The 24,768-nt window shown below is 40.5% G+C and overlaps 3 protein-coding genes across 11 annotated transcripts in view; 1 reads left to right on the plus strand and 2 right to left on the minus strand.

Moving 5' to 3' along the window:
- The window catches only part of LOC118174124 (putative E3 ubiquitin-protein ligase UNKL), a 50,836-nt gene extending 40,546 nt beyond the window's left edge, over positions 1-10,290 (minus strand). For 2 of the 9 annotated variants that reach the window (XM_035339218.1, XM_035339223.1), the window contains exons 1-3: positions 7,987-8,186; positions 5,931-6,140; positions 1,416-1,592 (exon numbers count right to left, since the gene is read on the minus strand). In XM_035339218.1, the coding sequence (XP_035195109.1) occupies positions 1,416-1,592; positions 5,931-6,140; positions 7,987-8,066 (467 nt within the window). In that variant the 5' untranslated portion in view covers positions 8,067-8,186. Of the gene's footprint in view, positions 1-1,415; positions 1,593-5,930; positions 6,141-7,986; positions 8,188-9,879; positions 10,108-10,179 lie in introns of those variants that run through there. The other 7 variants (XM_035339219.1, XM_035339225.1, XM_035339227.1 and 4 more) reach the window with 5 other exon arrangements.
- Positions 10,291-10,427: 137 nt separating this feature from the next.
- GNPTG (N-acetylglucosamine-1-phosphate transferase subunit gamma) lies at positions 10,428-19,305 on the minus strand. Its single transcript, XM_035339403.1, has 11 exons — positions 19,152-19,305; positions 19,024-19,078; positions 18,727-18,794; positions 17,806-17,860; positions 17,603-17,686; positions 16,516-16,609; positions 14,817-14,931; positions 14,242-14,324; positions 13,854-13,982; positions 11,715-11,796; positions 10,428-11,191 (listed from the first exon to the last, which is right to left on the minus strand). The coding sequence occupies exons 1-11, from the start codon at positions 19,195-19,197 to the stop codon at positions 11,082-11,084; spliced, it is 921 nt and encodes a 306-aa protein (XP_035195294.1). The 5' UTR covers positions 19,198-19,305; the 3' UTR covers positions 10,428-11,081.
- On the plus strand, positions 18,741-23,243 carry TSR3 (TSR3 ribosome maturation factor). The gene is made up of 6 exons (XM_035339404.1): positions 18,741-19,388; positions 19,495-19,711; positions 20,519-20,712; positions 21,513-21,686; positions 22,953-23,016; positions 23,094-23,243. The coding sequence occupies exons 1-6, from the start codon at positions 19,271-19,273 to the stop codon at positions 23,212-23,214; spliced, it is 888 nt and encodes a 295-aa protein (XP_035195295.1). The 5' UTR covers positions 18,741-19,270; the 3' UTR covers positions 23,215-23,243.
- Positions 23,244-24,768: the final 1,525 nt, after the last annotated feature.

The following is a 24,768-nucleotide window of genomic DNA, read 5'->3' on the forward strand; positions in this document are numbered from 1 at the left end:
GTCGCCAGAAACGAACACATTAAAAGACATTTAGAAAAGAGAGCTTGGCTTCAGTATTGCCATACATTGGTTCCTCATTCTCATACATTACAGAATCATAGAATTATAGAATATCCTGAGTTGGAAGGGACCCACAAGAATCATTGAGTCCAATTCCCAGCTCCACACAGGACCACCTAAAAATTAAACCATACATCTGAGAGCATTGTCCAAACACTTCTTGAACTCCAACGAGCTTGGTGCCATGACTTCCCTGGGGATCCTGTCCAGTGCCCGACCATCCTCTCAGAAAAAAAACAAACAAACAAACAAACAAAAAACTTTTCCTGATATCCAGCCTGAACATAATGTTCCCTTGGGTCCTGTTGCTGTCACCAGAGAGAAGAGATCAGCACCTGCCCCTCCACTGCCCCTCATGAGGAAGCTGTAGACTGCCATGAGGTCTCCTCTTCTATAGGATGAACAAACAAAGTGACCTCAGCCACTCTTCCGAAGTCCTCTAATTAGAAAACATTACAGCAATACAAATTGTTCTGCATTCAGACTGACATAGTATCATACTGCATATGCTAAATAACGGAAGTTAAAAAAAAAAAAAAGGACAGATGTGGACAGATGTCTTGCAGAAGAAACATCAGCTATCTGATGGAGGAGAGTCTTCTGTAAAGAAAAGCTCTTTGTAAGTAATGTGTAATACACACAGTAATACACATACAGTATGTCACCAGGCAATGCAGCAGTGAATTCTGTGGCAAAGTATTAATTTATTCAAAATATGATCCCCCAACATATGGTTTGGAATAATGGATAACGAAAGAATGTAGTATAGCAGCTATACCAGCTCAAGTCAAAGGTTCTCCTAAGTCTGGAACTCTGTCTCCAGCAGTGGCCAACAACAAATGCCAAAGGAAGAGTGTAAGAACAGGGCAAACATATATTGATGCTTCCCCAGAATGTTCTCCCACTGTCCAGAAGTGATACTTGTCACCCTCCAAGGCTTCAAAGCTCTCTAGGAATTGCTATTCTTTCCTATCAAGTGTATACAGACCGTTTAAAAATGTGGAACACAATTCAGAAACTGAAAGATGACAAAAAACACTATAAATTTGTAAACGTAAAAACCATATGCAAATTTACAAGGCATAACACAAAATATCTTGTCTTTCATCAGTCATAAGAATTACATAGATGTCTCTTGAAACTGCAAGATACAAAACATTACTGTTTGTATTCCCCAGTGTACTTAGATCTATCATAAGTGTGCGATCTTGGTGCACAGTAAAATACATTATTATGTTTATAGTTACAAAAAAAAGTATATTTTTCATGCAAAGCATACAACATTTTCTGGTGTGTGGTGATAACAGACATGGTATTTCCTGCTAACTAGTCTGCAAAATTTGAAACAAGACTACCTTATATCATATACTGGAGGTCTAATGTCATGTGGCCCATGAGCAAAGGCACAGTGAATTCCATTCTTCACACAGTGACCCCGGGCATCTGTTTCATGAATGCATGTTCCAGTCTTGTAATATCTGAGATGATACTTCCTTTCTGTATCTCCTGTTGTTCGATGCAGGTAAGGGCAACTATACAGTAGGAAGAGGAAAGTTAAAGCATTGAGTTTTGTTTTTAAATGGTTAAATCTGAATTATACTCTATCTCTTATTAACTTCTAACAAACAACTTTGCAGGATTCTTCAAATAGAAATTGTCCCAAATAAATTATCGTTACAGATCAACTTGAAAATTAAAAATGTTATTCTATTTCTTAGTCTCATCTAGAGTTATAAGAATTTATAGCAGGATGGTTCACAAAGAGATCCTTAATAAACATAGTAAGTACCCATGTGCTTACTATAACAAGTAACAACATCTGAACTAAGAAATGACATCCTCCATACTGATACAAGCTTAAGTCATTTCTTCATTTTACTGAGAGAACTGGCGGAGGAGCTGGCCAAGCCGCTTTCCATCATTCATCGGCAGTCCTGGCTATCGGGGGAGGTCCCACTTGACTGGCGGCTAGCAAACGTGACGCCCATAGCAAACTGGGGGAGAACAGACATGTCTGTATGTTTATTTAGTTATTTCATTTACTTATAATCGGTAGTTAGAATTATAATCCACGCATAATGTTAGCGATTTTAGAGTACAGACAGTACCTCACGTAGTTATGTGTGAAAAATGGTTGGTATATCTACAAATATGTTTTGCTGATGCAAGAATTTTCTCTTCCTTTTAATAGAAGAGTTGTTTTGAGTTGTTTTAGTTGCGCTCTCAGGTTGTTCAAGACGTTTCACACTTACAAAGGTCAGGTGGAAAAAAAAATAATGATGCTTCAAGTACCCCTTGATCTTAGATGACCATAGCATTAAAAAACAACAAACACTTTTTTTGGACCTCTTAGTGAATCACAGAATAGTCTAGGTTGGAAGAGACCTCCAAGATCACCGAGTCCAACCTCTGACCTAACACTAACAAGTCCTCCACTAAACCATATCCCTAAGCTCTACATCTAAACGTCTTTTAAAGACCTCCAGGGATGGTGACTCAACCACTTCCCTGGGCAGTCTATTCCAGTGACTAACAACCCGTTCAGTAAAGAAGTTCTTCCTAATATCCAACCTAAACCTCCCCTGGCGCAACTTTAGCCCATTCCCCCTCATCCTGTCACCAGGCACGTGGGAGAATAGACCAACCGCCACCTCGCTACAGCCTCCCTACAGGCACCTGTAGAGTGCAATAAGGTCGCCCCGAAGCCTCCTCTTCTCCAGGCTAAACAGTCCCAGCTCCCTCAGCCGCTCCTCGTAAGACTTGTTCTCCACACCCTTCACCAGCTTCGTAGCCCTTCTCTGGACTCGCTCGAGCACCTCCATGTCCTTCTTGTAGCGAGGGGCCCAAAACTGAACGCAGTACTTGAGGTGCGGCCTCACCAGAGCCGAGTACAGGGGGACAATCACTTCCCTGGACCTGCTGGCCACGCTGCTTCTTATGCAAGCCAGGATGCTGCTGGCCTTCTTGGCCGCCTGAGCACACTGCTGGCTCATATTCAGCCGACTGTCAACCACGACTCCCAGGTCCTTCTCTGCCAGGCAGCTTTCTAACCACACATCTCCCAGCCTGTAGCGCTGTTTGGGGTGGTTGTGCCCCAGGTGCAGGACCCGGCACTTGGCCTTGTTGAACTTAATTCCTTCAGTCTTAGAGAAGTCTGATGTTATGGATACTAATATATCCAAAATAAGCTTCTCTTTTAGAATCTGACATCAGTTGACTACAACGGTTAAAAACAGATCAGATTAAAAAAAAAAAAAAAAAGTATCACTTCTTTCGCATGTCAAATTTAGAGGAACACTGTTCATTGCTCATAATATATTCCTCTAACTCTTAAAGTAATCTAGTCTTTCTCACAGGCATTTCCTTAGAACAGATTGTTTTAATTTGCTATCCTTAGAAAAACTCTTCTAAACAGCTTTAAATTTTTAGGCTTCCTTTTATTCCAAGTTGAACTTTGGGATGAAATACTACAGCCAAGCCTAGGTAAAACCAACAATTTCTACTTAGCTCTCTTGAAAGTACGAGAACAATTATGGATGTCAACATTTTTCCTTAATTGCTAGCATTACATTAACTCACAAACTCCAGCTCACTAACTCACTAACTGTATTCAGATGAGCAGAACTGGAAAATAGAGATAAACATAAAAGCCAAAAAAATACAAGCACATTGGCATGGATAGCTTAAAACAGAGGTGTCCTGGCACTGCCGTTTCTAACCTCTTTCTAACAATCTGAAATTGCTCCAAACAAAGGCTAAATTTTAGGCAGAAGACAAAACAAGGAAAAAAAATATTTTGCTGAGTTCTGTAGCAGAAATGCTGCCATTCTGGGGACATAATTCTCAGAAATACTGGTACTTCCCTCCATTTTCTCTTTCTGCCACTACAGACATGCTTTGGATTCTTCTATCTTTAAGAAATTTATATTTGATTTTTCTTGTCTTTTCCAAATATTTGTCCTCTATACCTTTTCTCTTCTACCTTAGCCTCAATTGGCTATCAGCTTACAGTAGCTGACTGCCATTTCTAGCCACAAAATCTCAGTACCAGATCTAAAATAAGGCCAACTGAATCTTCTGTCACATCTCCAATAATTTCACTTTAAAACTGAATGAAAGAAAACAGACTCCATTTTCTTTATTCACTTGTACCTTCATTTTCTTAATTTACCATTTTCTTTACTCATTTTTTCTCTTAAAACATTGTCCTTCTTTGCTTAAGAGAATTCAGTTACATTTGCATTTTCCTCTCAATTTGTCCTGCAATGTATCTTCCAACTTCAGCATTCTCTTATACTTCTGGTGAGGCATCTCACAGGACTCTAACCTCAGTCCCTGTTCTTAATCCTTCTGCAACTGAATGACTTCTCTGCAAAACACAAACTTTAAAACCACTACCGCTTTGCTGTTAACTCCCAAACCTATCTATTTAATGCAAAGTATAAGCACAGCATGCTAAGACAGAGGTCTGAATCTCGCTACTGGTTTTAATTCTGTCAAGTCCTCTGCACTTCTGTTATGCCAGACAATATGACCATCATCCCTTGCCATGTAGGCTTCTAACCTGGGAGTAATCTTCAGCAACTGCAGGGTACAGCCTTTCCAATCCATCTATAGCAAAAGATTGTGCAGACTTTCATCTCACTTCCCAGCTATTGAAACACCCTCTTATTTGCTTCTAACAGTGCAATCTGACCTAGCTAACATCCTTTTAAAAGACTGCTTCCTTTTTCTGCCATTAGCATTAATAACTATCACTTGATAATGAAAAGTCAGTTTTTGCCCCTGGTTGATACATGACACAAACATCCATTATTTTTTTGTTGATGTTCAAACAAGAACTGCTCATACTGCCCGAGGATTAGCAGAAGTGCTTTACAAACAGCTAATTGTTCTCTTACTTAATTGTTCTCTTTTAAATCATCCCTCAAAGACTTTTTTTTCGTTTGTTTATATTGCTTGGGCATGGTTCTAAATCTTGCCACACTGTCCACTGCTTTTTTATCGTTTACTTTCTCTTGTTATCTTTGTTGTTTAGTGCTTAACACCTCTGTGAAAAATCCACCTTTTTTCTTCTGTCTACAGCCCATAACACAATAGATATGTGATCCATGATAAGTGCTGCTAAACACTACAATAACCTTTTTCAAAACAGGTGAGCAGCATAACTATATATTTCCTGGATGTTTTCTCTGTCCAAAGTCTTTCCTTGCTTCCATCACTGCAGATAAAGCTAACTCCTCTATGATATATGACCACAATATACCCAGCTCCTATATATATAAATATGTATATATATATATGCCTGCCTGCCATACTATACTATTTGCTCATTCTCATCTCCACAAAGCCTCACCCCCACCCCATGTCACTACGTGTGTCCTCTTTAGTCTTTATCTAGTAGAGACATAACATGTCCATGGAAATACAAATACTAATGGTCTAGCCAGACAATGAACTATGAACTTCTGTCGTTCCTCCCCCTCTGTGGAGGTATCAAAAAACAGCCATTCTCCTCTACTACCCATCAATCTCTATACAATACAATTCACACATGCAATTTCAAAAAGGCAGCACAATTGCCAAAAAAATGCGCAGCAACAACAGGAACAATGCTACCAGAAAGTTAATTTCTTATGTGATGCTTTAAAGATGGTTACAATGCAAAATAATGGTTTTAACTCTATGATAGCCTAAAGAATATATACTTATATAAAAGCATATGCGTCAAAAATTGGCAAATCATTTGTAAAAAGTTGTTCTCAGTCAAACTTCAGGATTCTATCAATCATTTTTGCTAAGGAGAAATTAACATCTTTCTGTAAATTCATTAATACTACAAACACTTAGGATTGAAAGAAACCACTTACTCATCTCCATCTGGGCAGATTCCTGTAGTCTCATCATATTTTGTACAATAAACATCTGGACTGTAGTTAAAAGTCCCATCACGCCTTCGTATAGGTCTACGACGACGCTGATTTAGGAAATGCCAATGAAAACAGGTAAATGGTCTGTGCTGGGTACACTTGTGCTGCAAAAATAGGGGGCACTGCTCTGTCCTAAATTCCTTTAGATACCTAAAAAAATTAAACTGTGTTACAAGTTTATCTTATTGGAGGCACATTTTTACAGTATTAACAGGGCAGTTGACAATTCCGTGCATTTAGCCCATGAAAAAAAATACAAATGTACCTGCATACAGTTTTAACTCCTATGCATAATTTACTGTTTAGTGGCTGAATACAAGTGACTTCATTCTTTTATGACAGATGCATTGTGAATAAAATACAGTGGAATGCCTGGCAAATTATACTACGTTATGTAACTGAACTAAAATCAAATAAATAAATAAACTTTAAAACCACAGTGTTCAGAATTTTGCCCTAAATAACCACCAAGCAGAGATTATAAATCCATCAAGGTACTTGAATGAGCATTCAGAGATTGCTGCCACACAAAATAGTCCAAAAAAGGCTTCTTTAGCTAAATGCCACAGGTAACTTAAACACTGGTGCTTAATCATAGTAACGCCAGAACATGGACATGCTATATTGAAAGCTAGAGGATTAAAAGTAGTTTAAGAGGTTATCAGGGCCTATGAGAAGACTTCAGCAAACTTATTTGAGAGACTGTTATGTTTGTGTTGAGACAAATTGAAAGTCTTTTAGAAGGTTCCTTAGGTGTTAGTAAGACAATCCTTCACTGGCATCTCAAGCATAGAAGCTATTTAGGAAGTCTGAGCCTTTTCATACAATAATAATATCATTCCAGACTTGGAATTACTATAGCATTTGTCAAAGGACATAAGACATCACTTCTTCCTGTTTATGTATCTATTAGCCAATTTAACAAGCTCATTAGATCCCTGAAGTTCTAAGTACTTGCATTGGAAAGAGTACCTGGGGACTCTATAGAAGAACCTTGGATTTGCCAGAGGTCTCAAAAAGGGTGCAGCATGTGTAACAGGCTACAGGGGGGACTGAAGATACTGGGTGAGGGAAGGATTAGAGAATCAAGGGCATCATTTAGTTTTTAACTACTCAGATATGCATACAGGGGATTTGATGACATGAAGTTATAAAGTATGCCTTCAAGTTTAATTTCTAAACTACTCAGGACTGTGGGGAAAAAAATGGGGAATAGAATTTTTGGATATTCAAAGCTGTAGAAAGGACTGTGGCAGTATCTAAGTAAGTGACTATGTTCTTGTGGTCCTTTGGAGAGTGCTGGAAACAGGGCACAATAAAAGTGATGATATGGGGAATGGGAGGAAAGGAATGACAAAATTAAGCAATAAATTATTCTGCAATTGTGGGGAGCATGCACTCTTATACAAACGGGGCTGTCAGTAGTGCTAGGAGGCTGCAAGAACTTTAACAGACTGCATCAGAGGAAAGCTGTCATTTCCTGGGAGAACACCGAAGCTGTCATTCAGCATGTGAAGGTCTGCAGGAATCATCAGAGAAACGTTCCACGAGCTTGCGCTGAGTCTGGCTAGGCAACGCTCAAGAGAAGCGAGAGAACAACTTTCTTAGCTTCTTGAGAACAGTCCTGGAACGCCAAAGCGTGCTGGAAAGCTCAGGCTGCCCGAGGATGCCGGCTGCTCACAGGACGGACTGGACAGGGACGACCGCGGAAGCAGACGCACGGCGCGAACAGCCGCTAGCTCTCCGCGCTCAGCCGTGCCTGGGCCGCCGGCGTTCGGCCTACACATAACCGGACTTCCTCCCCGCGGCGTCCGGAGCTGAGAAAGAAGCGCGGTGGAGGCCGGCCAAGCGACCTCCTCAGACCCGCCGCCAGACCAGGAGGCCGCGCGGGGCAGGCCTGGCACACAACCGGGCCCCGCCGCCTCTGGGCCTGAGGCCCTCCCCGCGGCCCCCCCGGCGCCCAGGAAGCAGGGCGCCTCTCGGGCGCGGTACCTACGTATAATGCGTCGGCTGCTCAGTCTGCGGAGACCCACTGGACCCTGCGCCCCGCGACACCGCTTTCGAAACCGACGGCATCGTCCTCCGCGGCCAACAGGGCGCAGGCGCGGCCCGGTCCTGCCGGACACGCCCCCTGGCGTGCCGACAGCACCTCCCTCCTCCCCGCCCCCCCCGGAAAGCGACCCCACCAGGCCCGCCCCGCCGTGCGCCCCGCCCCCCGCGGCCAGGCCCGCAGAAAGGCCCAGCGCGGGCCCCTCCGTCGCCCGGCCCCGGTAACGCGTGCCCGCAAGAAGCCTCCGGCCGCTGCCAGCCAGCGCCCGCAACTCCCCGTAGAAAGCGCGTTCGAGACCAAGCACGCGCAGCTTCTTCAGCGAGCTTCATCCGACAGCCTCTGCTTTTAACAGCAGAATGCGGCAGGCAATGTTTAACTTCTCCAACACCTGAAAAATAAGAAACTGAAAGGAGTTTTACAGGTGGAGTGGAGTCTTTGTCAGGACGCCTATCACATCACCTGAAAACATGGCACACACTAAAGGGGAACCCTCTGTTTCCTCAGCAAAGCAGTACTTTGCTAAGTTCACTGTTTCAACAGAATAGAGAAAAAGGCAGCTAGTCAAAATAGGAGGCAGTGCACTTTAAGTCAGCACCGTAAGTCAGGATCTCTGTTTTATTTGCTATGATGCTCCCCTGCATATATTTCACCTGCACCATTCCCTTGTGGTAGAAGTCGAATCCCAAGACAACTTAAACCTTAAGACAATACCAAACCAACTGTACTCATTTACATCAATCCACAGCAAAATCAACATCCACTTTGCTGTTCTTAGATCCTAATTGGCAGCATTAGAGAAGCATGTTAATAAGCCATTTTTCTCTCTAGCTCCAGCCTGTCTTACTATCTGCTTCTATGTTGTTTTGTTTGATTGATTGATTTTATTTACAGACTTCAGTAGCACAGAAGAGATTTGCATTTTTACAGTTGAAAGCTTATAATAATGACTCTAAAAAGAACTCGTATTAGTAGCTTTATTCTTCCTCCCCCAGGAAATTCTCTAGACCGTGCAAGTTTTAAGTATCTGCAAATCTGTAGGAAGAACTAGATACTACATTGTTCAATGAAACATCAGGTTCCTTCCCCCCCATAATGCAGGCTAATCACTTAGATTTCCTGCAAAAAATCTCAATAATTACTTATGTTACTTAGGCGTGCCTGAAATGTTATAGCACAGAAAGCAAGCACTGATTATGCATTAAGCACTTTAAAAAGTAAAATTATGAATTATTTAGTAAATTACAAAAAAATCAATACAATAATTGTATTAATGAGTCATACACTAACACAGTTGTCATCAATATAATTTGAATATACTTCATGACTAGCAAAGTGTCAACTAAAAGTCACCTTCAGCAATGATTTTGCAGACTTACAGCTTTGATATTTTAATACGTTGTGCTTCTCAGAAAAAAAAATCAATGGAAAAGATATGAGTAGTATACAGCATATCTACAAACACAAGTTGATGTGCAGTACATCCTGTTCATCCCTGCTGTGCAATGCAGGAAAAAAAAAATCCTTCCACTATCCCTGTGAATTACTAAACTAAGACAAAGAAAGCAGCACGATAAATAAAAGAGAAGCGTTTGCAAGATAAGGCTGGTGATAGGCTGGAAAAACAAGCTTTCCCATTAAAGTGTCAGAGCAGACTTTAGCCAGCTGAACGCCAGTAAACTCTTGGCAGCTCCTTCACCGCAGCCGCGCTGCAGTCATCTCTCCTTGCGCGGCTGCAAGGAAGCGCGGCTTTTTTGTGCCGCATCTAAAGAGTCCACGATCTGACCAGAGAACACAGCTTCCAACTGCTCGTCAATCTCCGTTTTTTCCCTGAACACGCACCAGAACAGCAGCCCGCCGCACAGCAGACTGAGAGGCAGCACCTTCACCCACGGCCTCTGGTGGTCGCTCCCCATAGACCGGCTGACGCTCCACAGCCGCGGACTGGCCTTGCTGGCGGAGAAGGGGATGGCCCCCCCGCCCTCAGCGTCCGCGCTCGCCGCGCCCTCGAGGCCCCGCCGCCTCGCCAACCACCTCCGGGGGCCCAGCAGGCGCGCGGGGCGCCGCGCCCTGCAAAGACACGCGAGTCAGGGGCGCGGAGCGGGCGGCCGCCAGCCCCCCGCGCCTCGCCCACCGCCTCACCGCCAGCCGCCCACGGCCCAGCTCATCCCGCCACGCTCCTCCCCGCGCCGCCCGGAAACGGAAGCGCGGGCGCGCCGCGGCGGACGTCCCCGCTGGTCACGGGCGCCGGGGCCGGGCCGGCACCGGCGCGCCGCGGAGGGCGGTCGCCTGCTGCCGGCGTCCGCAAGCGGGTCAGACTGCGGGGCCTCGCCAGGAGGCGGCTTGCTGGGTATCCACCAGCTTCTGCAGGAATGTTTCCAGAGCCCGTGTTATCGCAGTACATTTTATTGTTACATTCGGTGAATTGCCACGTGTTCGCTTAACACGACTATCCCGTAAGAAGGTGGTGTTTTCAGAGCAGCTTTCCTTGAGATCCTGAACAGTTTGCCCTTTATGCACCCGCTATCCACGACTACATCAGCCTCTGAACTGAGGTGGATAGAGTTGCTTCCTATGCACTGCTGCAGCAGGAAACTTTTTTTTTTTCTCTTCCTAGAGTCGGCACAGAAAACACTTATTTTAGTGTACAGGTGAAGTAACGTGTTCTGAGTATTGTTCCTCAGTACCTTTCATACAACACTTTAGAGCACTGGTATGGGACTACTTTGTATTTACACCACTTGTTATCATGCTCGATCAAAGAAAATAACAAAGCTGAGGCTGGAGAGACAGAATCTGTAAGCCTATGCCCAAACCAGCCTGAGCATAAAAGTTTTTACAAATGTCAGAAACTGGCCACCTGATCTTAGTAACAGCAAGACCTCATTCCATTATGTTCCTTTTACTTTAGGGCAGAAATTCCAAAAGCCAAGAACGCTCACAAAAGGTAAATCATCATAGTGTCATGATACACATGCAACCAGCTCGACTTTTCACATGAAGTTGCTGTTTACCACTCAAGTTTCTTCATGCACAATGTCACGCTAAATTCCTGTATCTCCATGCAGGTGTTCATCATTCTTTGACCTGTTAAGAACAGTTGTCTCTGCAGTTGCCCCTTCATGATTTACATGTTCAATACTGGTATTTTCAGCTGTAATATTCAGTATAAAACATCAGTTACTTCCACAGAACACAGAAACATTTTTCTCACAGAATTCATTAAATAGTTTTGAATTAAGTCAAGTAGCGTAAACTGTGAATTCTGCTTTTGATTAGTGTTCTAATCTGCAATAAGTAAATAAGCTACCATGCAAGCAACTGGAAATACTGTGCAAGTTACATAGTTGAAGCAAATAAATACGTTTTATAAAAATTCTAATGATTAATTTTCTCTAGAAAAGAAAGACAAGGGTAGTTTCCCGAAACAAGAAGAATCATGGCAATCACTGACAATAGCAGTCAGGGCTCTTCTGAAAAAAAGAAAAACTGAAACTTCAAGTCAGCAAGAGACTTTTTGGGAGCAAAAGTCCTCCTGTGCAGGTATCAAGATTGGGTACTTTTTAAAAGCTGCATTTAATTTTCCCTGTCTGTATAACAGATTATTTAATCCTTGCTGTAGCCAAAACCAACAATTAGGTACACGCATTCTAAATAGAAAACATACAAAAACTCACCAGAATTTCCTTTGTATGCAATACTGTGCTGACTTAATAGATCTTTAAGGATTTTTATTTCTTTAGAAAGTTGCTTGTATTCCTAGGAAAGCAAATATTAAATGGTTCTCTCTCTCCCTTCAAATATATAAACATATAACATGGAAGTTTATCAAACAATCTGTCTGTGCTGAGCTATTACAGCTTTTGACCTCATGATCTTAAACTGCTTATTCTAAGAACAACGTACAAAATTCTTCTTTTATATATATATATATATATGTATGTATGTATGTATATACACACATGTTTTTTTCATTCCCTTGTCAAAAAAGGGGCCAACTTTTCTGAATCTGAGAGTAAAATCTAGGAATGCTTTCTATAACTAACACAGATCTATCCCTCCTCGAAGTAACATTTTATCATATCACAAAATTACCTTCATATGTTTGCTACAGCATCAGCCTTTTTTAAGTTTTTATTATAATATCAGTCTGGAAATTTGTCACCCCAACTTTTGACCTACCAACTTGATCTTACTTTCAGCAGTTTCTTTTAAATTACACAGCCAGGGATTGCTTAGCACTTTTCAGACTCAAACCACTTATCTGAAATACCGAAGAAGCGTATTTGTTCCTTTTTTACCTGACTCATGGAAGAGCAAAAGGATGAACTATTTAAGATTCTATGGCTAACAGAACAGCCAAGTTTATGTCAATTAAGCTTTGCTAACAATTAGTACTTCCTTTTTGGCACCAAGTAAGTAAGTATTGGAAAAAAATACTTGAATTTTCCAGCCCCTAACTGTACAACATCAAAATGGTTATCTTTATAAAGGTATATATAGCTTAGCCACAGTTTAGTTCGCTGCATTCAGGAATTCACAGAATCACACAATTACAGAATGGTTCAATTAGGAAGAAATCTCTGAAGGTCATCTGCTCATCAAGCAGTGCCACCTAGAGCACGGTGGCCCAGAGCAGTTGTAGAGTCTCCCACCTTGGAGATAGTGAAAAGCCATCTGGACATACCTTAGGCAATCTGTGCCAGTGCTCAGTCACCTGCACAGTACAAAAGTGTTTCCTGATGTTCAGATTGGAACCTCCCACGTTTAAGTTCTTATCCTGTCACTGTATGCCACTGAGAAGAGCCTGGCTCCCTACTCTTTCCACCCTCCCTCCAGGTATTTACATATATTGAGAAAACTCACACCTGAGCCTTCCTTTCTCCACACTTAACAGTCCCAGCCTCTCAGCCTTTCCTGTTAGGAGAGGTACGCCGGTCCCTTCAGCATCTCTGAGGCTCTGGCTCTCTCCAGGATTCTTATCTCTCTCTTGTACTTGGGGGCCCATAACTGGACACCATACTTCAGGTGTGGATTCACCATTGCTAAGCAGTGGAAGTATCACCTCCTTTGACCTGCTGGCAGTACTTTGCCTGATGTAGTCCAGGATACCATTTGCTGCCTTTCTGGCAAGAACACACTGCTGGCTTGTGTTCAATTACTAAGTGGTGTTTTGTCTTTGCCACATTTTCAAATAAAACAACAACAATGGCTTCTCTGCATTATGATTAATTTCCCTTCGTGCTCTTTTTTTTTGATGTTCAACAAGTGCTCTTCTAGGTTGAGCACACTTTCTACCTCTATCTTCCCATTTTAATTCTATTGCAGAAGGGCTATTCACACATATCAAAGTCATTCAGAAATAGAAACTAGAAATAGAAAATAGAAATATCATTCTACCTTTGAATGCAGCAACAACCACCACATGCTGGCACAAGTCTGGGTAACAATCTGCACAGAAAAGCATCACCATTTCCAAGGCTGACTGCACATTTATAAGGTCTTTATCTCCAGACTGATACTCTCTGTGAAGAACGCTTGTAAGGTGTTCATAACTCATGTACCTACACTAATTCCTACATATCCCTTCCATCTTCTTAATGGCCATTCAGTTATCCTGGTTTGGTTTTGACTGGAGGGCTAGAATAAAGATAACAGATTACTCTATTTGTAAGCAGACCATTTCATAAAGAAATAAAAATAAATAGCCCCTTTAAAAGATTTCAGTTAAATCTTGAGTATGTACACAATGCTGTCATACTGAATCATACAGTAAAAAGGTGGCAATTTCACATTGTAAATATTATGCTCTATACCTTATTGCACTTCTCCACTGTTTCAAATTGCAGACTTATTTTCTTGTTCTTTTTCTCAACTTCCTTTTCTTCTGTTGCTTTTAGAAGTCCTGCTTCCTCAAATATTTCTTTCAGTATTTTTTTGTATCCCTACAAAAGAAAGTTTCCAAGAGACAATAAATAATTCCACCTGACACTCCCCTCTGCTTGCAACTTGCACTGGCTGTTCCAATTCCTCAAGTTTCACCATACAAAATATTAAAATTATCAATTACTATAGCAGTTACAGAGTACAGAAAGTACTATTAGCCAAATGCAAAATAAATGCAACCATTCCAAGAGGAGAAACTGCAGAAGCCAGGTTTAGCTATTTGACAATAGCTAATAGAGCTTGAAGAAATAAACAAACCTGTTCAGTTATTAGTTGATCATACAGAAACTGCTCTGCTTCATCCCACTTCCTTTGTAGCACTTCAGTCAGAGTTGGGTAAACTGAGAAATGGAAAGCAAACCATGTCCTTCATTAGTTAAGTGCTTCTCTGGTATCAGGCATGTAGCTTTCAAGAGCTGGCATTAAACTTAAATTCCACTTCACAGATTTAAAATTTCTGGAGAATGCCACTGACCAAGCTTTTCTCTCATTTTCAGCTATAAGGTTATATTTTATTCTTTGTTGAAAATAATTCTAACTGGGCTCTCCCTTTTTGTGATGTAAGTAAATGTGCCAATACTACAGAATTGATTCCTATGACCAGTTCAGAAAAACAGCAGCTACCATTGACTGTTTGAATATTACCAATTACTTTTTTTTTTTTTTTAGAAATATCTATTTATTATGATTGAGATTTAAAATGCACAGCATTACATATTACATGTAATTCTCATTGTTATCAAATTACAAACTCTAAGATCCTAAAAACTTACACTCTGAAGTTGGTGTAATAAGCCTGTTGTTCCACACCCAAATGATTTTCTAGATCTTACCTAAAAGGGAGTGAGGGTGGCACACAAGAGGAGTTTCAAATGTCAAGGAGTAAACACAAGTACTTGGCTCAGACACAAAAGCCAATTTATTGCTCTTTCCACAAACAAGATGAACCTAAATACCAGTAAAAACAAAGATGAGTAAAACACGTCCACATTCAACAGGCCCAGCACCAATGATCAATTTATTGTCTTCCAACGTTAACAGATGCATTTCTGCATATACTGTTGTCTCAAAGCTTACAGTGCTGTCACCCATAGAAACAAAAGCAGAGATGGCATATCTTACAAATTAAGTTACTTTCTCAAACGTGACAATTCTTTCCTCTAATGGGGAAATGATCCCCACCGATCATTGTTCTTTGGACTTCCAAGCACCACAGTTCCAGCAAGAATGAGGGTAGAAAGGAAGGTAAACAGGACACCCTTTAGAACTTCCTCTGACTTAAGATGGTTTCATTCTAAGAAATTTAGTTATGACCAGTGTGCTAGGTATCAGCCTCTTCTTTTTACTGTTCAAAAGAACAATACTCATCTGTACATTAGAAATTTGTTGCGATCTTTAGAATTTGGCACCCGTATTTCACATCTGTTCAAAACTAAATGCCAGTGAAAGATCTGAATACCAGTACCAAGGGTCATGCAAGAATAGTAACTCCTTCTGTAGATTTATTTCCCTATGGGAAATAAAGACGTTAGCAAGGCATCTCCACTGCAGTACAAAACATTTTAACCTTGGCCAAGATATATTGTCCCTTATCTCTTCCCCTTAGTTTTTATTCCAGTTACATATTCCTCTGTCTAGTACTGTATTGCCAATCATTGTTGTAATAGCTAAGTGTCTTCTACAAGAAAATAAACCCGTTGTGAACTGTATACTATCTTTAGCTCTCCATGACAGTCATCAGGGAATATGAGGTTTAATTCTTTGCATCTATAAATCTGTATAACACTGAAATGGAAGGTAGAAAATAAAAAAACATTAATGAATAAATTGAGAAAATACACATGTAAATCATGTGTCACTTTGAGCAAGTCTCAGGCACCCTTCCTAGCCCTTCTAGTTGAACAGTTACTTGGCACAAGGACAGTCTGAATGTGAAAAGGAACACTTTTAACTACTCAACAAAATAGGATTTTTTTATTTTTTTATTTAAATTGTACTCATACCACAATCTGTTACTAATGAGTTGGTTCCTCTACCACTTCCCTATCTTTTATTCTTTCCTTAACGCTTCCTGCATGCCCTCTCAACTTTTTTTTAATACCTGGCTTTATCACCTAGCTTCTTGGCACACTGTTGTTAACAGTAATTCTGTTCCCTTCTTTTTTCTGGATGTTCTGAAGCACAATAGACTAGCAGCCTGAATCCAACAAATAACACTTCTTGTTTATTTTTCCTGACACAAATTATAAAGCACTGTATGTTTCTGACAGCGATGATGATACCATAGTATTCCATTATACCAAGGAAAAGAGTTAAAAGTCACCAGTGATAGTACATAATTAAATTTAGTCAGAACTTTACCCCGATCTCAGATTCTATCCTCTATCCATTCATGTAGTTGCTATCGGAATCCATCTTTACATTTTATACTGTATCTTAAACCATGAACTCTTCCATGTAGGAATGCTTCAGTTTGTAGAGTATGTAGAATGCTGTCTGAATTAGCATAATTTAAGTATTTCATGATTATACCTTTGTCTGTCTACTCTTGGTTTCACACGAGTCTCCTTCCCTCATCCACATTCCAACAAATGTGTTGTTGTCAATTTCCCATTCATGCCAGATTCTGGAAAAACAGAACCTCATTTTACTTCATGTTAATGGAAAGAAAAATGTGAAAACTCAGGAAAAAATATAGGAATAGCCTTACAGAATTTCAAATTAATCGTGTGCACTTCATTTTTTTTTTTTTTTGTTTCAGTATTTCATAGAATAATTGAAACACAAGGTTGGAAAGGACCTACAAGAGATCATCTAGTCCAACCGTCCTCCTATCACGAGTACTACCCACTGAGCTACTAAATCATAGCTCTTATTTCCATTTCTTATAGCCAAGACCTTACAACCACTTAAGTTTGTTAGCCAGGTTGCTACATAGGCTGTATCATTATTGAGAGCGGTTTCAGATCTCTCTTTTTCTTTTTTTTCTTTTTCTTTTTTTTTTTTTTTTTAGGATGATGTTTAAGGTCCCTTTCAACCCAAGCCATTCTAAGATTCTATGAAAATAAAAGTAACAAGTTCTTCATTCAAACTCTACAAACATCAACATACAAAATATTTAGAAAGGCAGTAACTTTAAAGCAGTGCTCTGGCTTACTGTAAAATCTTTTGGGTACTCTGTGGTCTTCGGATACCTTGGGACACTTTTGAGATCTACATCAAGTCTTTTCCTACCTTTCATTAAATATATTTAACACAAGCACTAGGCAAAGTCAGTCATTTTATTTTGTACAGTTATACACAACTTAAAAGTGAAAATAGTTAAAAGACATGAAAACCTTGTTAATATGAGTTATACATTATTGGATTTCTCATATGAACATATCATATTTTCAGTTGGCCCTGGTTATTAATAAGATTCCAGTTAAAACAGGAGGTTGGTGTTAATCTACAAAAAAACCTGAGTATTTCAAGATGAAGTAATTTTATGCATAACACCTTGGGACCTTCAAAGACCTAATATGACCCATAAAAGAATATTAAAGTTGCCTTCTTTTTGACAACACATAAAATGGTCTACTAACATCGCAGATAAAACATACAGGTCTAAATGCCTCACCCTAAAATCCCGCTGTAGGCATTCCATCGAAAAGTCTGTTCATGCTGAGTGACATTATGGAAAGGACAAAACTCATACTTATACCTTAAAAAAAAAAAAAAAAAAGGAAGAAAGAAAGGATGAAGAAATATTTTAGATGGGAATTAATAACTCGTTTGTTCCTAATAAAAATATATAATCAAATATTCAAATTCATTACTCACGTGGATTCCACAAAACTGAAACACTTGCCAGCAAGCCTAAAGAGATGCACGGGGCCTAAAAACACCACAAAATGTCATCAAATAAGAGTTTGTTTCAGTTAAATTCAAACAAGTTATTGTGATGACAAAACTGTAAGGAATACAATAAATTTAGTTTTCTGGTGTACATAGGGAAATCTGCACGGACTACCTATCTTCCATATAGATTAAATCCCCACTAGTACTACATTGGTCTGTGTCACCATACGAAAATGCCTTTAGTGAACCTGAACCCATAACGAGGTTTAGGTCTGTACCTAAGATTATGAGGCAACAGTTTAAGACATAATCCATTTACTGCCCTTTCATATTGCTTAGTGTTTGTAATCAGTGGGCACTTTATTTACCCCCAGAAGACTCTCCCAGAAGAGTATAGAAAAGTTTTAAATCTTGTTTATTTTGCTATAGCATTGGATTTATATTGCAGTTTTGAGTTGGAAGTTGAGCCTCTGTGACTTCTTCCAAGACTAGTCTTAGAATCGTTTTAAAAACAATTGTTTTGAGTATTATGTACCCAAATCAGATACCAAGATACCTTATATATGCCAATCTCAAGGATGCTAGAGATTATTTCAAGAAGGAGGTGTGAATAAGGATCAGAAGGATCTGTGACTGCCTCAAACAATAAAAAATAAAACATACAGATAGCACTTTGACAAAAGCAGTCCGAACAACTCTGGGACATGGAACACCAAAGAACTCAAGCGAGGTTTTGACCCTTCAGAACGTCAATGAAGTATATTTGGTTATGTTTATTTTCCACAACTCACAACATGAGAAGTAAAACGAGTCTTTACCTGCATATATTTGAAGCAAACTATTATACAAATCGTTGTCACAAAACGATGAAAATTGTACGGAAAAGCCAATGCTCACATATACCTGATAATGCAGAAGGGGGCATCTTTGGCTGCAGCCGATTTGTCTGAGGCAAGAAGGGGTTATTCAACCTTTCAAAAGAACGACAGTTACAAGCTTAAGACTGCGTTACCCTCCGGCTGTTCCTTCACCCGCACCGCGAGCGGCGTTCCCTCCTCGCGGCCCCCGGGCGGGTCGGCAGAGCGGCCCCGGCCCGCCTGGTGCTCCGCCGGGGCAGGGCGCGGGCTGCCGCGCAGCGAGCAGCAGAACGACCCGAGCCCACCAGGTCCGGGTGGGCCGCGGCGAACGACATGCACGCACCCGAACGTATTTGGCTCCTCTACGACCTTCATCTTGCCCGCCACGGCGAGGAGACCTGCCGAGCAGAGAACGGTTAGCGGGCAGAGGTGGGGCGGATGAGCCAACCGGCGAGCCGCCCGCGCCCTCACCCAGCGCCGCGCCCACCACCGCCCGCAGCAGTCGGGCAGCCGCCATCGTCGCCTCCGCCGGAAACGGAAGCGCGCGCCGCCGCCGCCGCCGAGCGGCCGCTCCGCCCAGCCGCGGAAGAATGAGGCGAGGCAGGCGTTCGCCGCGGCCCGCTGGTGCCTCTGCCCCGCCAAGGGGCGGGCGGCGCGGCACTCGCAGCCTCGACACCTTCGCTGCGGAAGCGGAGGTCGCGCTGAGAGGTGCGGGAGCGTGCCGCGGGCTCCGTGCCGAGCGGCGGCCTAGCAGAGGCGGGGTACCGAGCGGGACGGCTGGCCGCTCCCGACTAACACGCTGTGCTGTTTTCAGCTTGCCTGGAGGGAGAGCGAGGGGCTGAGGGGGAGACCCGGGAGGCGAAGTTCCCGTGCCCGCTTGCCATGTGGGAGCTTGGACACTGCGATCCCAAGAAATGCACCGGGAGGAAATTGGCCCGAAAAGGGTTGCTCCGAACCCTGCGCGTCAGCCAGAGATTCCCAGGCCTCGTCCTCAGCCCTCTAGCTACCGTATATGTTTCTCCAGCCGACAGGTACGTCGCTGATGAGGCCTACGTTCAAATGATCTCATCGCCTGTTTGTGATGCAGATGGAGGCTCGGGCTGTGTCGAAGAGCATTTGGTTCAAATGCTATCGTGATGCTCAGAGATTGCATATTGGTGCATTAGGGGGAATGTTTTAACCACTGATTCATGGCCAGAACTGTGCAACAGGATAAATTTGGCCTTCTGTTGCATTATATTAATCACTGATGCATGAGAATGAGAAATACAGTTATTTTACTAAGTCCAGTTATGATTTCCACACAGCGGAGTTAGGTGAGAAAAACATGTGGATGCATTCTCCACATGTGCAATCAAAGTATGTGGTTTGTAGGTTAATAATGGGCATATAGCTACTACATTCAGGTTCTTAGGCATTGGCAACACAAGGCATTAACTATAACTTATTTTGGAAGAACTTTGAGAACGTTCTTCAAATGTGTCTACAGAATTTTTATAAAGATGTATTCAGTCTTTAGAAGCTAGTTGAGAACTTAAATCTGAACTTTGATGTTCTCTTAAGAACACCAATGTTACTTTTAACTACGCTTTTCTGTTACGTTTTAATCCTTCAATTTTGCATTTTCATTTTGAAACTTCCTGTACGCAGTTTCTGAAGAAAAACATATTGTCTTGTCTCATTGCATCTGTATTTTAATCATTGTAAAATGTATACTTTTTTCTGACAAATGGGGAGGTATGCAAATTGGTCACCAGTATTAAGTGGCAATTGGAATGCTCATTTTATCAATACAATTACAAACATTTTTTCAAATACAGTGATGTTTCTCTTTCCAGGCATGTGATTGCTCAGAATGGAATTGCAGTCATAGATTGCTCATGGGCTAAATTAGAAGAAACTCCCTTTAAGAGAATGAGAGGAAGTCATCTACGGCTGCTGCCTTACCTGGTGGCTGCAAATCCTGTAAACTATGGCCGGCCATGCAAGCTATCTTGTGTGGAAGCTTTTGCTGCAGCTTTTTGCATTGCTGGTAGGCTGCTTTGTGTTAAATGCGAAATACATAGCAGAAATTCTCATGTCCTTCATATAATGAGGAGATAATCTTTGATAGAATAATCTGTAATGCTGACCTAGTGGTCATCAGTTTGGTCTTGAATTTGTAATGAGATAAATTATCTAGTTTTCTTCCAAGTGCTTGTACTTGGTAGCCATTGATGTATCTCTGGGGAGGAGTTTATGTCATTTACTAAAGAGGACACGTGAACTGATGATCCAAGTTTTGTCAAGGTGGTACTTAATGTTAGAAAAATTACTGTAAAAGAAAAAAAAGCTAGAGAAAACAGCATGATTCCTTGGTCACTTCTGTCTTCATGAGAGGTTAAAAGCTGTTAACTGGGTGCATTCTGATTAAGAACAATAAAAGAAATTGCCCCCTCTGGAGTTGTTTTGCAAATTCATCACAGAACTTTCCTGACAACAGACTTCCTCTACTACACTGCAGACAGGTCTTACCCTCTGAAAACATGGTACGTACAACTGCTCTTTTACTGAAGGTCTGTGGGAGCTATAGCCTGAAATGTTACCTGTACAAAATATTTTTATATAAGACTTACAAAACAACTATTAACTTTATTTAATTAAATATTTCAAGGTAAACTGAAATTTAAAAAATCCTTAATATTTTAAAAAATTGGAATCCCTGAATATTGAAAAAATGCTGGCAAACATCTCATTGCTGTAGTGATACATAGGTAGGTGCTAAACTTAGAAACCAATAAGCTGAGTGAAATCTCACACTGAAGAACACTGATGATTTATTTTCTGTTAAAGGATTTCCAGACCTAGCCACCCTTCTTCTAAGGAAATTTAAATGGGGGAAGGCATTTATTGACTTGAACAAAAATCTCTTGGAAAAATATGCAGCTTGTCATTGCCAGGAAGAAGTGCTCGGGGTTGAAAAGGATTTTTTAACCAGTGTCCAAGAAACAAGAGAAGAAGAAATAGGTAAGGGAAACAAAACAACAACAACAAAAAAAAACACAGAACCCTCCTCTTTCTCTTCACGAGTCTCATTACAATTTTTTTCCTTCAAACTCATAAAATATTGGCAAAGAAGAGCTTTGTTGACATAGGTCATTGTCTTTATAGTATGTATTCTCTTATAAGCAAGTTGTTTTTTTCAACCCAAAAAGATGAAAGACTGTAGCAATTTAACACCTACAGTAGTGTATTTAAGTATTTAGCTGAACTGTGGAACAGGTACCTCAATTAAGGATATTAGAGAACTAAGGAGTAAAAATATATGCATCTTTCTCCTTGTATCTACAAAAATTAAAAGCAGAGTGTGAGTAAAGAGGACTAGTAATTCAGCAGGCCTGTAAGAGAAATACAGGCATATAGCCTAACAGCAAGTTAGAAAAGGAAAAACCTTTAATTGATATATTTATATAGTCAATAACAGATGTTTAAAAGCAAACCTGTATAAATAATGAAAGCACCTTATAAGTGGAGAGTAATTTACTGGTGTCTCAGTATTTTAGGTTGTATTCACAGACAAATGCTTGGTCTTACTCAAGACAGCACAGAAAAGACTGTATCAAAGCCAGTAAGAGAGCATATGAAGACACGTTCCTAATCAATTTCTGTTTCAGAGGTGTTATGTCCAATAAAAATAGGACAACAGACCTTACTGTAAAGAGATGGCAGACAGGCTCTAGTTTCTCTCAACTTTAATCTCTTAATTATGACAAGTTAGGCTAAATAAAGTAGTCCTGTTTGCTGGAAGCCTAACTACAGTTACATTAAACTGAAGACAGATGTTAAGGGGCAACATCACAATGCTGAATAAGGCAGACTTCCACAAAGTCCTGTGTATTTTCTGGATGTAATATCAAAGCTGCCATGCCTTGTAACAGTTCTCCCCAGCTGAGCAGAACAAAGTAAATCTAGCATTACTTTTACTCAGCACTAAGAGCTACACCTCACCTTTCAGTAGCTGTGAACTAACTAGATAACCTTTTTAGAATTAAACAATTCTGAGAACGTGTATGTTTTCTTACCAAAAGTCTTAAAAACTTATATGCACAGTCTGATTGTCCCTCAAGAGCTACTACAACTCCTTGGGAAGGGAAACTCATAGCAGTAAGAAGACTGGAAAGTGGAACAGGTTTTGGCCAGGCTGCACATCTTCTCCCTGCCAATGTTTTGTTTTCACACATGCAAAAATAATAAAAAGCCTGCTTTATCAACATATGGCTTTTCTTTTTTCAGATCCATTTGATGTTGACTCAGGAAAAGAATTTTCTAATCCCAATAGACCAATCAGTTCCCCAGGGTAATTAAATTTAATTTATGTATTAATTTTCTTACCAGAAATTGTTGTATGTTTATAATCCTGAAAAACATTTCCAGAATAGAAGAAAGTAATGAAGAATCTGAGGACGACAGTGTGAGCACTCCAGATGATGTCAGTGAGAGCAGTAATGAGAGCAGTCCTGAAGAAGATGGTACTGGAAAGTTTCTGCAACTGTAGCCAATAAAACTATTTGAAAAGTTTATATATATATATATATATATATATATAAACACTAAGAATAAGAACACCCCAACAATCCCAAAGAGTTGTAATATCTTATATAAATAAATTTTCGTGTTAACAATGTGACTTTGTGGGAGTGTGGCCATAGTGGTCGACAAGCCCTCATCGGGCTCTTAACGATGAGACCATCAGGAATTAAAGAGCTTAGAGGGAACAAAGAAGGGTGAGACGCTTTGTCGTCTCGGGTTGCTTGTTAGTCAGCCGTTAAGGCATGGAAGTTGCTGGGTGTTTGCGGTTGCCGGGCAAAGTTGTTGACCAATGAATAGTTAGTGGAAAAGGACTGCTGTGGGGCAAATAGTATAAGGGAGCCTGTCCTCAGTATGGGGAGGCAACATGGATAATGAAGTCATGTCATCAATAAAGTAGCAGCAGTTACTGATCCTAAAAGAAGCCTGGTGTCCATAATGTCACACGTCTTCACCTGTAAGTGGGTACATAGCAAACACATTTGTTTAGGTGAGCCTCTAATCTCAGGTTACATGTGGGTTTATAAATCTGATGATGCATATAAAGGTTTTATGTTATTTAACTTTTAGGTAATTGTTTATGGAATGCTTACATTAAGGTTGCAAACTTTAGTTACATAAGAAAAAATTCATGACAATGACTATTTCTGGTGAGTGATTTATAGGGATTATTTCTAGTTACTCATATATTGTAGAAAATAATTCTAATTTCTGAAGTATATTTCAGCTGGAAAACACGACTAAGTTACTGCCCTGTTCTGAGCATCTGCTACTTAAGGAGCTTGACTTATTTTTGCAGGCTTAAGCCTGTCATATACATTTCAACTACTTCATCTAGTTTAGGGTAAACAAAACACATAAAAGGAAAAATGCTTCCTCAAATTGTTTTAAAACCTCAGTATGTCTTTTCAGTAACATTGTTAGTTTTTAATTTACTCAGCTATAAGCAGCCCCAAGCTACATACACTTGACCATTTCATATTCGTAACTTTACCATAAAATTTCAGATAGCACTGTTGAACATGCTATCTGGCTGCATTTGCACTACTTGAAATAGCTCTTAGTCACAAATATACATTGACCCTTAAAGATCCGAGTAAGAGACTCAAATTAGCACTGGTATATTTGTTCACTGCTCCATATGCTTGCCTATTTATATAGTGAAAGTAGAGCTGTTAGCAAATGTATCCTGGTTTCTGTACATTTAAATAGAATGCTCTTCTGAGCATCCAGCACCCAAGTGGAACTTAATCTTAGGTTTAAGATTTTAAACCTAAACTCCATAAATGCTTCAGCAGAATTGGATATACTAAAGACAGGCCACATTACCTTTGCATATGCAACTTCTTCAAGCCACAGCAAGATTTTCACCTGTTAACTTGCTACAGATAAAATTCTAGCTCCTGGATGTTGCAATTCAGAGTTAGGGCAGCAGTTTTAGTAGTACAAATATTCTGTTTCCCTTCAAAAAAGTTCAAGTCAATAAACCTAACATGAAATCTTTTCCTTTAGCAGTTCCTCA

Source organism: Oxyura jamaicensis, chromosome 14, assembly GCF_011077185.1.
Source record: "Oxyura jamaicensis isolate SHBP4307 breed ruddy duck chromosome 14, BPBGC_Ojam_1.0, whole genome shotgun sequence".
In the NCBI taxonomy this organism is placed as follows: Eukaryota; Metazoa; Chordata; class Aves; order Anseriformes; family Anatidae; genus Oxyura; species Oxyura jamaicensis.